Source organism: Oncorhynchus clarkii, chromosome 4 (genome assembly GCF_045791955.1).
Source record: "Oncorhynchus clarkii lewisi isolate Uvic-CL-2024 chromosome 4, UVic_Ocla_1.0, whole genome shotgun sequence".
In the NCBI taxonomy this organism is placed as follows: domain Eukaryota; kingdom Metazoa; phylum Chordata; class Actinopteri; order Salmoniformes; family Salmonidae; genus Oncorhynchus; species Oncorhynchus clarkii.
In genome coordinates this window covers 31766848-31780007 of record NC_092150.1, presented here as the reverse complement: position 1 = coordinate 31780007, position 13160 = coordinate 31766848, and the positions used below count along the sequence as shown (strand labels likewise).

At 41.9% G+C, this 13160-nt stretch overlaps 1 protein-coding gene across 2 annotated transcripts; it reads right to left on the bottom strand.

Moving 5' to 3' along the window:
* Positions 1–7705: 7705 nt before the first annotated feature.
* On the bottom strand, positions 7706–11759 carry LOC139407668 (regulator of G-protein signaling 21-like). 2 transcript variants are annotated; one of them, XM_071151512.1, is made up of 5 exons: positions 11632–11759; positions 10568–10634; positions 10374–10465; positions 9479–9645; positions 7706–9298 (listed from the first exon to the last, which is right to left on the bottom strand). In XM_071151512.1, the coding sequence occupies exons 2-5, from the start codon at positions 10576–10578 to the stop codon at positions 9122–9124; spliced, it is 447 nt and encodes a 148-aa protein (XP_071007613.1). In that variant the 5' UTR covers positions 10579–10634; positions 11632–11759; the 3' UTR covers positions 7706–9121. The 2 variants fall into 2 exon arrangements, with proteins under 2 accessions (XP_071007613.1, XP_071007614.1); XM_071151513.1 differs by having other exon boundaries at positions 10374–10444.
* Between the last annotated feature and the right edge of the window lie 1401 nt (positions 11760–13160).

Genomic DNA, 13160 nt, shown 5'->3' with positions numbered 1-13160 from the left:
GGCACAGCTTACCGAAACTCTGGTCTTTGACTCATGGATATTACATTCCTGTAAAATTCCTATTACAAATTTTTGCCTTTTTTTTTTTTTACAAATATTTCCTAAGACACATCTTATAGATTAAACACAATAATAATTCCCTCTGAAGACATTGCATGTTAAGGAGCAGTTGTCTGTCTGCCCACCTTAATATAATCTTCAGTGTTTACTCACAGCCACACTCTTTCACAAGTCTATTTTCTGAGAACATCTTTCATTTACTGTGAATAGTATAAAGGGAAATGACATAAGAGGGCAAATAATATGTAATGGGGAAAGGAGGCATGGCAATATATTTCCTCTCAAATATCTGAATGGGTAGGCGTTAGTTACACTGTTGTGCGTATAACACGCATGCAGGCAGACGCACGCACACACACACACACAAACTCATTCACTCATCACTCACTCATTCATTCATTCATTCATTCATTCATTCATTCATTCAATCAAATGTAGTTATGCATTTATAGCACTTTTTTACATCAGCAGATGTCACAAAGTGCTTATACAGCAACCCACACTAAAACCCCAAACAGCAAGCAATGCAGATGTAGAAGAACGGTGGCTAAGAAAAACTCCCTAGAAAGGCAGGAAAATAGGAAGAAACCTAGAGAGGAACCAGGCTCAAAGTTTGTGGTCACTTAGAAATGTCCTTGTTTTTGAAAAAAAAAGTGTAAAAAAATTGTCCATTAAAATAACATCAAATTGATCAGAAATACAGTGTAAACATTTTCATGTTGTAAATGACTATTGTAACTGGAAATGGCAGATTGGAATATCTACATAGATGTACATTCCACGTGAGAAATTGCCAAGAAACTGAAGATCTCGTACAGTGCTGTTTACTACTCCCTTCACACAACAGCGCAAACTGGCTCTAACCAGAATAGACAGAAGAGTGGGAGGCCCCGGTGCACAACTGAGCAAGAGGACAAGTACATTAGAGTGTTTAGTTTGAGAAACAGACGGCTCACAAGTCAACTGTCAGGTTTATTAAATAGTATCTGCAAAACACCAGTCTCAACGTCAACAGTGAAGAGGCGACTCCAGGACGCTGGCCTCATGCAGCGCGACACATCTCCTTCTCATAGAGTTGATCAGGATGTTGATGGTGGCCTGTGGAATGTTGTCCCACTCCTCTTCAATGGGTGTGCGAAGTTGCTGGATATTGGCGGGAACCGGAACACACTGTCGTACACGTCCATCCAGAGCATCCCAAACATGGGTGACATGTCTGGTGAGTATGCAGGACATGGAAGAACTGGGACATTTTCAGTTTCCAGGAATTGTGTACAGATCCTTGCGACATGGGGCTGTGCATTATTATGCTGAAACATGAGGTGATGGCAGCGGATTAATGGCACGACAATGGTCCTCACGTTCTTGTCATGGTATCTCGGTGCATTCAAATGCCATGGGGCACTCTGTTCACAACATTTACATCAGTAAACTGCTCGTCCACACGACGCCATACAGGCTTTCTGCCATCTACCCGGTACAGTTGAAACCGGGATTCATCCGTGAAGAGCACACATGCCAGTGGCCATTGAAGGTGAGCATTTGCCCACTGAACTCAGTTACAATGCCGAACTGCAGTGAGGACTACGAGCACATAGATGAGCTTCCCTGTGGTGGTTTCTGACAGTTTGCGCAGAAATTCTTTGGTTATACAAACCCACATTTCATCAGCTATCTGGGTGGTTGGTTTCAGATGATCCCACAGGTGAAGAAGCCGGATGTGTCCTGGGCTGGAGAGGTTACACGTGGTCTGCGGTTGTGAGGCCAAATTCTCCAAAACGCTTACGGTAGAGAAATGAACATTCAATTCTTTAGCAACAGCTCTGGTGGACATTCCTGCAGTCAGCATTGCATGCTCCCTTAAAACATAAGACACCTGTGGCATTGTGTTGTGTGACAAAACCACACATTTTAGAGTGACCTTTTATTGTCCCCTGCACAATTTAATCAGCTTCTTGATACGCCACACCTGTCAGGTGGATTGATTATCTTGGCAAAGAAGAAATGCTCACTAACAGGGATGTAAACAAATGTGTGCATTAAACTGGAGTGAAGTAAGCGTTCTGTGCATATCTTCTGGGATCTTTTATTTCAGCTCATGAAACATGGGACCAACACATTTACATGTTGCTTTCATATTTTTGTTCAATATACAATATACAAAGACTGTGTGTTTTTTGGTTTGTTTTTTTCCAAATCAAATCAGTTTAGGAGCTATAATAGCAGATGCTTAATTTTGAAGATTGGGTAGCAGGGTGGAAAAGATCACTGTGGGTGATCCAGATGCTCATCCAAGGTCTATTGATGTGATTTAACGAAACAGAAGTAATTGTGCTTTCCCCCTGTTAGTTCTGACATTATTCTATTTCCATTCACTCTCTTTGTCCAGGTGTATGTAATGGAACTGAAGTTGAGGATGGGAAGGATGCCACCAACATATGGAGCATTGTGCTCAAGCTAAATGGATCAATCAATCAATAATCAACATATAATCAACTAATGAACAACCCCTTTACTCGCTGACTCGGGTGTTAGTGCTGTGCTGGAACAAATGCCTGCAGACACACCAGAATTCTATAGGAGGAAAGAACACTGTATTGTAGTGTCTGTGAGGTCTGAAGGGTGGAGCTACAAGTTGTTATTATTTCATCACAGGATGTGTATCGACCAGTCAGTCATGATGTTGCGTCATAGGATGCAGACATTGGGACATGTTGACATGTAGTCCAAAGCAAACAGGATTGAAAGTAAATGATTAATGCTGTAAATGGGTCTGTTTGTATTTTTACCCTCACTTGGACTTCAGTCAAATGTTTAGATTATTTTACATTCAAAGTCAACATCTTCTTCATTGAATTATTTACTTCCCATATGAAGGTTAATTATCACAACTAATTGTCACTAAAATCACCATTATTTATGTTTGTAGTCTATGACCTCAAGGTTAAACCCTGACGGGAATGATCTTACTTGTGAAAGCTGATTGGACATTCCCAAATGTATAGCGGAAGTATGCTGTGCCATTGTATCTGCCAGGAAAGAAAGACCCTCAATGAGCAGCTAACCCTCTTCCTATCTCTCTCTCTCTCTCAAGTGGAGCCTCAGCCTATGACTCCAATTAGAAGCTCTTTAAACAGCTGGCTAATTTAATTTAGTGGTAATTCAATGATAATGAGATGGTGTGGTACCAAGAAAGAGGTCCTAGATGTGGTTGATAAAATGTTATTTTGGTTTACATAGAATGCACTCAAATCAACTTGCACCTATCCACCTCTGATATGACTGCAAACACAACTTTTCTCACACTCATGAGTGAACTAACGCCTCAGGATGTCAATGTAACCATTTATTTCCTCCAATTCCACTTTTTTTGGCAATCCCTATTGCAAAAGTGCTACTGATTTTAACTCATTTAGCAACATAGCATAAATTGTGAAATTCAGTATTTCAATATTCCAAACAAACAGAAAGAAGACTGTCTTGCCTCAGTTCTCAGTTATTTTGATTCTTGAGAGGGTCTTACTGTTGCCAAAAATATCTGACCAACTAGCAGGAGTTGTTGCAGTGCACTAGCACCTCGTATTTAGCAAACAAATTCTCTTTACAATAATAACTATTTACATAGTGTTAGAACAGGAGGGCAGACTCCTATTGTGTTACAACATGGAGGTACAGTAGACAATATGAAGAGCCCTATTATCAGATAAGCATTGTAGCTATATTGGGAAAATGTGCAAATATGTCAAGGACAATCTCATCTAAGGGGTGCCAATTATATTGTCGAACTACGCAAAGCAATATTAAAATGACTGTGTGCTGCTGATGCTTTATTGTCGTGTGTGGACATGTGGACAAGCACACACTTCCTATTCTGCTGCCTCTCATGACGTACACACCTAGGATAGTTGAGGTAATTACAGTTTTGTGATGCAGGACACTCTAGGTGCATCTCAATGGTCTAAAGTGGCTTCCTGTCCTCCTTCTTTCCTTTACCTGCAATCGGAAACCTGGTGGAGTGAAAGCAATATGGTGGATGTCAGCTAATAATTTGCTTTCAGTTCATAGATGGCAGTACATATAGAGGAAAGGAGAAGAGGAAAGGAAGCAAGTTAAGACTATTGAGAAGCAGCCTCGGAGCGAAAGCTGAGAGGATGAGGGGACTGATCTCTCACATAATTTGCCTGAACTTGCCTTTCAGGAGAGAGTGATATCCTGTCTCACAGAGCTGGAGACAACAGAAGCAGAAACCAGTTGGGCTTGGTTTCAGTACAACTCCTGTCTATTGAGTTGAACATACATGGGTTTCTTAATGCTCAACTTCATTCAATTTGATTCCAAGTATGGGTTGGCGGCAAACGTTTGATAATAACTGGCATCTAACCTAGAAATTGGAAAAGAGGGAGTGGTGCATGAGGAAATAGGAAGCTAAAAGTGTGTGCCTGTGCACGTGAATGTGCGTATGAGTGTGTAGGGGGTGCTAGAGAGCTGGCATCCATTGTCAGGGCTTCAGAGTGTTGGAATGAGGGGCACCATTCTCCACAGCTCTGAGGACAGTGTGGGAGTCTGTGTTGCAATTAATTTATTGAAACCCTCGCAGACTTCCTCTGAACTGAGGTGGAAGTGAAACGGCTTGGCATCCAAGGAAACACAGGGGCTTCAGGCAGAAGTCAGACTGACAGTTTCACATTGTGTGGTTTCTGAAATCCCCCCAGAGAAAAACCAGCTCAGGCATTACGGTCCAAATCCTCATGTGTGTCTATTTGACGTGGTTGCAAGAGACTTTAATTACTTGTTCACATAAGTGAAAGAAGTTTATGCAATGGCATTATTCAAAGATACAATAGGTCCCTTGTTCAATGTTTAGGAGAAGAATCTAAATTTAAGTTGTTCCATGATTTATTTGGTCATGAAGTTGAATTTGTCTTTGAAACTTGACTTTAGATTAATCATTGTACTGAAAAGTTTGAAACATAAGATAAATTGTTGCTGCTTGTAACAGGGCAGAAACGTGCACTTGCAATGTTGTCTTTGTTGCCATCTAGTGGACTTAATAAGAAACAGAGAGATGCACTGTACATTCAGTAGCAGCGTACTGCTGAGAACAGAGAACATATGATTCACAAAAATAGACAAAAATCTAATCTAACTTTCCTCAGATACTCACTGACCAAACAAACCTGCAAACAGCTCAGCATAGTAAATCCAAACAGATCAGTAACAAAGCAGCGTATGCAGTGAGGGAATCAGAGGTGAGGTTGGTGTGTGTGTGAGCACAAGCATGTGTTCAGACTGGGGTGTTCAGAAAGAACTTGGGATAAGGCAGGGGTTGGAACCAAAATGACTTTCCAATCACTTTGTTCTGAACCGAACAGTTTAGATTGTTATTTTCTGTTCCTTTTTTTTAGTCTGTGAAATCAACAATTTTTTACATTTAGCTTATTAAATTACTTCATCAATCAGTGCTGATAGTGCAGACAAGCTAGTTATTTACATGCGTGATGGATAGTCAAGTGTAGCCTATGGCGCAAGATGCGACTGAAATCTTGTGGGTGGGGGAGAGAGCCAGAGAGGGTTGGGGAGTAGGCTTGAAGTGCTGGTTATCGTGTTATGCCATGCATTATATGAATTAGGTCCAAGGAGGAGCGGCTTATATAGAGGAACTTTGAATGTCCTTTGAGCTAGCTAGCTAACAAACTTGTTTGTGCAGAACAGCACCGGACTTAAAAACACGTCTTACCCATTTGTAGTTAATAAATCCACCTTGAAACGTGATAACTAGACCTATAGTATCCTTAACTAGCATTGAAAAAGTTAATCCATTCTTCTCAAGCTAATTAAATATCACTCTCCCTGTCTTCTGAATCAAGCTTGTAACATCAGTACAGTAGCGTATGCCTCGGAGTGGGGAGGGGCAGGTAGCCTAAATACGCACAGGAAAAAAATGTCAGCTTGCAGGCAGACTGGAATAAGTTTCTGCTTGAGTGAGTGAAGGCTTTGCATATAGGCACTTTGTTGTGTTTTGTTGTGGGACTAGAAAAAAAATGCCTGGAATGTAAAATAATGGTATTAACCGGTTTCATGGTTTTAAAATAACATTTCTGTTCCTTTAAATATGTTGTTATTCTCCGGTTTTCTGTTCTGTTCCCTGAACCGGTTCCAACCCCTGGGATAAGGTACATTCCCAGATAATGTAGGAAACCCATTTCTAAACCTTTAAAGCTTGGTTTTAGGTTGCTGGAAGCTGTACTACAGGAGCTAAACTGTGAAAGAAACCTTCCCCAGTCAGGACCAGGGACAATTTGTGGGACTCAGCAGAGTCCCAGACACCTAATCTCCCTTCCTCCGTGAGGTACTTTGCCAGACACAAAGTCCTAGGGAGTAATCTCCTCCTCTGCAGCCCAGAGTAGTCCTGCCTGCTGGGGCCATGCCACCTCCCTCCCCTCCCTGCCTGCCTCCCAACTCAGCACCCAGTCCTCACAGGGGTCCATCAGAATAGTGACGGAATGGAATAAGATTGCTGCCTTCTCACAGATAGGCAGGAAGGCGTTCGTCCTTCACACACACACACACACACACACACACACACACACACACACACACACACACACACACACACACACACACACACACACACACACACACACACACACACACACACACACCGAGAGAGATGGTAGAGAGCATTTCAAAACTATACAAGTTCCCAATGTCCCCAGCCCTCTTCCAATCCAGAGGGATCTGTGGTTTGGATGGCATGAAGCCTCTAGTCATGTTGTGAGATTTCACACACAATGTTGTTCTCTGTCCCTACCTGCTCTATGTTGTGTACATAAGCAGGGTATAAAGGAATAAACACAGAAAAGTGTTTTTCTGTGTAATGCCAACTTGAGCTAGGCTACCGGACATGAATTCACGATAAACTTGGAACTTGAAGTAAGGTTTCTTTGTTTCCAGATACAGAACGCAGTGCTATTGTATTTTCTTTAGGCCCAAACAATGCCCTGTCCTATTATTGTGTTTATATGGCTTTGAGAATCGTTGTATTGGTTCAGGCACATTTGTATTGTCATCCCAGGAAAAGGAGACAGAGGAAGACAGAGGAACAGATTATTTGAATGTAATAGTATGTTTGGTAGAGGCAGAATCCTAAATCCCTGCTGTAGCCCTGCCTGGAGGAGTATTATGTTGATTTAATGCTGTGTTACAGGTCTCATCTCAGATTCATCACCCTACTGTCTTATTAACACTGTCTTCAAGTTTCATATCCCAAATGTCAGATGCTTTCTTGGTTGGATAACTTTCCAGTCCTCTGTAGTGAGACAGAAACACACACACACACACACACACACGCACACGCACACACACACACACACACACACACACACACACACACACACACACACACACACACACACACACACACACACACACACACACACACACACTCAGACAGACAGTAACAAATTGGTCACATTGTTGAACCTCCTGCCTTTTGGCAGAAACATCAGCATCAAATTCTCCCAATGTGTTCCTGGAAAGGCAACACTATTCCACATACTAATCCTAACTCTACTTACTTTCATCCATCTGTAAAACAGAAATCCACATCCCATCCCAGAGCTAATGATTACAGTACATCTGATTCAGACAGCGTTGTGGAGACAGGGCTTTAATGTATTATGACCAATTGGAAAGATGTCCATGTGCACATACAGCTGGAACAGTGATTAGATTTGTTGATATGAATGGAAAAGTATACTAAAAACTGCCACAGCTTTTGGAGAGAGGAAGACATAGTGACAGTAATAAGACTACAGTCCAGGACTTAACAGACTGTGTTAAGTCTCAGTATTCCTTGCTGTTTCCTCTCAGCATGATACAGCCTCCTGCAGAGAGTGATGTATACCAGCAACACATGCAGTAGATTTGGCCAGAAACACAATTAAAGTCCCATTTGTGTGTGGGTGCATGCATGCATGTGTAACTCACTGAGAGAACATTGATGTGTAACTCAAGTGAGCATGATATTGTATCCCAGAGCAGGTTTGTACATGCTACACTTGCATGTATCCACATTTACTAGTGGAAGACACCAGGTGTGTATCCTTGCAGGGGGTCTGTGTGCAAAAAGGGGAATGTCGTGGGTGTTATAGTGTGGTGCTTCTACAGTACTTAGACTCCTGCTGGGGAGAGACTATACACCTGGACTGGTGTTAGACATAGCACTATATTAGATTAATGTAGACAACATGAAATCACGTTGTACAATGTGTGAAAACAGAAGGGAGAAGCAGAGGGGGAGAAAGAGAGAGAGAGATGTTTCAAACGATGGCCCATTGGCCTGGTGGCCTAGGGATCAGAATGTTTGGGTTTGGTCTGGTTATGAGAGATAAAGAGGAACAACATGAGGGTACGACTGAGAGACAGAGACTACGACCTCAGTTGATGCTGCACTGATTGTGTTGGCTTGGCCTTTTGAATTGCAATTACACATGCACACACACAAATGCACACACACACACACACACACACAAAATTGCATTGGTTGGCCTGTTGAATTCCTGTCATAGACAAAAACACAGAAATGAACAAATCAACATAAATGTTGTCTTGTACATTAATGGCAAGTCTGACATATCCTAATTTACATAGACAGCGGGAAAATACCATAAATAATTACAGCTCATGTGCAAAGTAACAATCAATGGATAACCAATGGATAATACTAACCTTGTAAAAAATAATACAAGTTATAAAACATACATAATACGTTACACTGTAAATAAAGTCTTTATAGTATAAAATGTTTAATCATATCTATAATTGTAGCATTTTTATAAGGATAGATTATCCCGCCTTACAATAATAGAACACGATTGGGAGCCACTAAGCTAGATGATGAATTATCATTAGAGAGAGCCCTGTGTTTTGTGCTCCAGCCCAAAGTTAAACCACGCTGAACTAACATGGACAGGTAGTTAGAGAAGAGAGAGTTGAATCACTGTCAGCCCACAGCCTGATGGTTGTAGACAGGTATTATTCTTCACCTGGTCCTGGAACCTCAGCTGGCGTCTGATGGTTCAAAAAGAGCCTGATAGATTTCAGATTTCAGGAATCTGGGATAACTGTCCTTTTTCATCAGCTTGTATATCACTCTCTGTGCCTTGTCGAAGCAGCTCAGGGTCGGCTGAGACATGCTGTTTGTAATCTCCTGCCTGGTCTCACAGTCGATGTTTATCTGGAATTGAGTAATGAATGAAACATTGTCTTTGTGAAACCATTATGTTGGACAGGGAAAGGGGGAAATAGAGAGAAAGACAGAGACAGTTATAGGGAGAGAGCTAGAGAGAGAAAATGAAAGAAAGAAAGAAGATAAAGTTGCACCGAAAGAGATGTTCCATCTGATGTCTATATGCACCTGTCTGGGGGCGTCGACCTGTACAAACTCTGTGTAGATTCTTTTCGCTGCTTCAGCCATCTCAGTGTTGGAGGTGATGGTCTTGTATTCCTCACAGACCAGCCAGAACAAGATGTTCTCCTCGCTGTACTCTGTCTTCAGGAACTCTCTGAAGGCCAGCTGCCCTGCTACACAGTAGAGACAGAAAAAGGAGAATGGTGTGAAATTAGAATTACAGACCGAATCACACTCACATTCACACAGGCAGGCACACACATGTGAGCATGGCCACTGCCCATGACCTGCAGGTTTAGAGAGAGAGTATGCTGGCCCACGAAGTTGTCAAACTGGTTTAGTTTGAGTGAGTCCCTAAATGACAGAGACTTATTAAAGGAATATGTTTGCTCAAGCACAGCAGATGTTCTGGGTTTCAATTTTAAAATGGTCCTCTACTGTTATTTTGCAACCTCCAATGCTGTTACAGTAAATTAATATACAACATAATAAGGGTGTTAAATGTACAATGCCAAAAAAACATGACATTTGTTTTAGATGTGAGTGAGTCATTATTTCAGATGTCATATGGGAATAGTTGTCCTTTGTGTCCTGTAACCTACTGTAGCCTTCTCAAAATGCTTAGCTTACTTAAAGATCCGTGCAGCTGTGCCAATTGTTATTCGTCTTTTGGGAACACAAACATACATTACTCACACTAATTGCATTACATAAATCACAGCTGGAGAACTGACTTAAATCGACACAAGACAAAATATGTACAATGGCAGCCAACTTGTCCCCCCTATTCCAAGGACTTCAGACTTATACTGGCACCACTTCTCTGCACTTGCTTTGGTAGGACTGTATCAACAGTATCAGTGGAGAAAGACAGAGAGTAAAGAAGAGTACATTGTCTTACTTTTACACTCCAGAAGTTTTTTGAGGGACTGTCGCCATGACACAACTTCATCGTTCGGGGGCTTGGGGGCCCTACAGAAACAACAAAAAAGCCTAGAGACTCTTAATTGTTTGTTGTTGATGATTAATGTGATATTGGTGATGATGATGATGATCCAATGGTTTACATTTAAACAGAACATGATGTTGACTTACTTCCTGTCCATGCCCCTGTGCCTGATATTCGACCTAACATGAGAGATGGAGGATGGAAACAGCTGATCTAAAATGAGAGAGAGAGAGAGATAGACAGAGATATGAGAGAGAGAGAGAGATATGAGAGAGAGAGAGAGAGACAGAGATATGAGAGAGAGAGAGAGAGATATGAGAGAGAGAGAGAGAGACAGATATGAGAGAGAGAGAGAGAGATATGAGAGAGAGAGAGAGACAGATATGAGAGAGAGAGACATATATGAGAGAGAGAGACATATATGAGAGAGAGAGAGAGAGAGAGAGAGAGAGAGAGAGAGAGAGAGAGAGAGAGAGAGACAGATATGAGAGAGAGAGAGAGATGAGAGAGAGAGAGAGACAGATATGAGAGAGAGAGACATATATGAGAGAGAGAGAGAGAGAGAGAGAGAGAGAGAGAGAGAGAGAGAGACAGAGAGACAGAGAGAGACAGAGAGAGAAAGACGGGAGGAGAGAGAGACAGAGAGAGAGACACAGACAGAGAGACGGAGAGAGAGAGGCAACAGAGCACAGGAAGCCTGTCTAGTCAAAGATGTTTTTGTGCCAAAAAATGCAGAAGCAGAACAGCAACTGGACAGTATCGCTATGAATTATGGGACGGAAAAAGAAAACCTCTAAACTTCAGCTTACAGAATCTGCTGATGTTTCAGAAGACACTGATCATCCATTATGATTATTGATTCATTAATAGATTACAAGTATTACTTCAAAATGAGTAACCAACAGTTTGCTACGGAAGTAAGGAGCATTCCCCATGTCAAAATAGTTTAAAACAAGCAATAATCTGTCATGTTTGACCATTTATCAGTGATCAGTGTTCTGTATCAGACTCACGATATATGAACTACTAATCACTTACAATGAAGCATAATTCCTTTGTGCTTAGAAATGCAAACAAAAGCAGCAAAACAATTTAGGTCAGCCAGTTGATGTTCAGTACAGAATTAAAGGAATGTGAAAGGAACGGTCCCAACCCAAGGTTCTCTCTATTTTTCTATACAGGAAAAGAAAAGTATAAAGCTCATACTTACAATGTATATATATAGTTATCCAAAATCCCTTCAAAATCCCTGAAAATTAGTTTGTACTCCTGAAAAATTAGCACTGGTCGATATGCTCAACAACTGATTTTTTTCCTACTTCTAGTTGGACTTCCCTATTCTATTCCCCCGTTTGCTATTCCCCTCTGGCTAAAACACACAAGTATCCACATGTTGGGCTGGGAGGAGGATTGGCAGATGGGAGGGTTAAGAGGTGATTCAGAGATTTTACTGTGCATTTTGGAATTCCCAGGGTGGGAATCAAGGAAGCTTGAAAAATCAGAGAGAGATGTTCGACTCAGTTCAACGATAAACCATTTGCCCATCACTCTCCCATGAAGACAGGCAGCAGAGGAGGGGGTAAGAAGAAGGAAGAAAGGAAGGAGTGAGGGAGACGGACACACACACACACACACCGTCGTCCCCCAGTTACGAGGGCTATGAAAATGACTGATGACAGAACAACTGGCAGTGTAGTGAGCAAGGGGGACAAGCGACAGCTTTGGGGACAGACGCAGCAGAGTTTCTCTACCTGTCCACCCCTCCCGGCAGATTTGTGAGCCCTCGATGAGACGCTGTGGGAGAATGAGAACAGGTGCTATAAAAACACTGCTTCTGTGGCTGCTGCAGCTGGAAACCTGACAACACAAACAAAACCTGTCAGATATGAGCCTGCGTTTCATGTTGCACAGGCTAACATTATCATTCCTTCTCAGGAGCCTATGTACCATGTGCCACAATGTATGCAGGCATTTCTACAGCCCAGCACTTACACACCTGACTTAACTAACCGTGGACAGTGTTTAAGACCATGTATTAGGTGGATGGTGTTGAATCAGGTATGTTACAAAAGCTTTACACACATGCTGGCCTCCATGGTCATGATTGGCCACGCTTCTTCTATGTGGTTTCCCCCAGCCTTTCACTTGGTCTGTGTCCAGGAGCAGACATAAAACCTATCTTAGCCCTTTTCCTATTTGTCATGTATTTGTCATGCATTAATTCCCTCTGAACTATGGCCATGGCTTTGCTGTGTACAAGGGCAGGTGAAGGCCAGTTTATCCATTGGGCTCAGTGCCTCTGCCAAGCTGAATGAAACAGCCATTCATCTTCCAGCCAACCTCCCTCTATTCATCCATTCACAAGGTGAGAACACTCAGTCCTGTTGAGGCTTGTGATGAAATCGTTTCTTTACCTTTATTTATTGACCTTCATCCCACCAGGTTATGTATCTGAGAGGGCATTACTCCTATGCAACAATGACCAGGGGAAAGGTTGCAGTGGAAGGAGAGCAGAGATGTTGAGTAAAGGGGAAGGGCTGCACTGGAGATGAGAGGTGGTCCAGCTGGGAATTATTCTGATACATGAGTGATAAATGATGCCTGTAAAATATACAACATCTACGCTCTTGAAGCAGACTTCTTCAGTAGATAATGCATTTTTTTTTACAACACTGCGTCAAGTTATTCAAGATTTCTTTAATGAGCTACAAAGATTTCACAAGTGTAAATGACACCTTA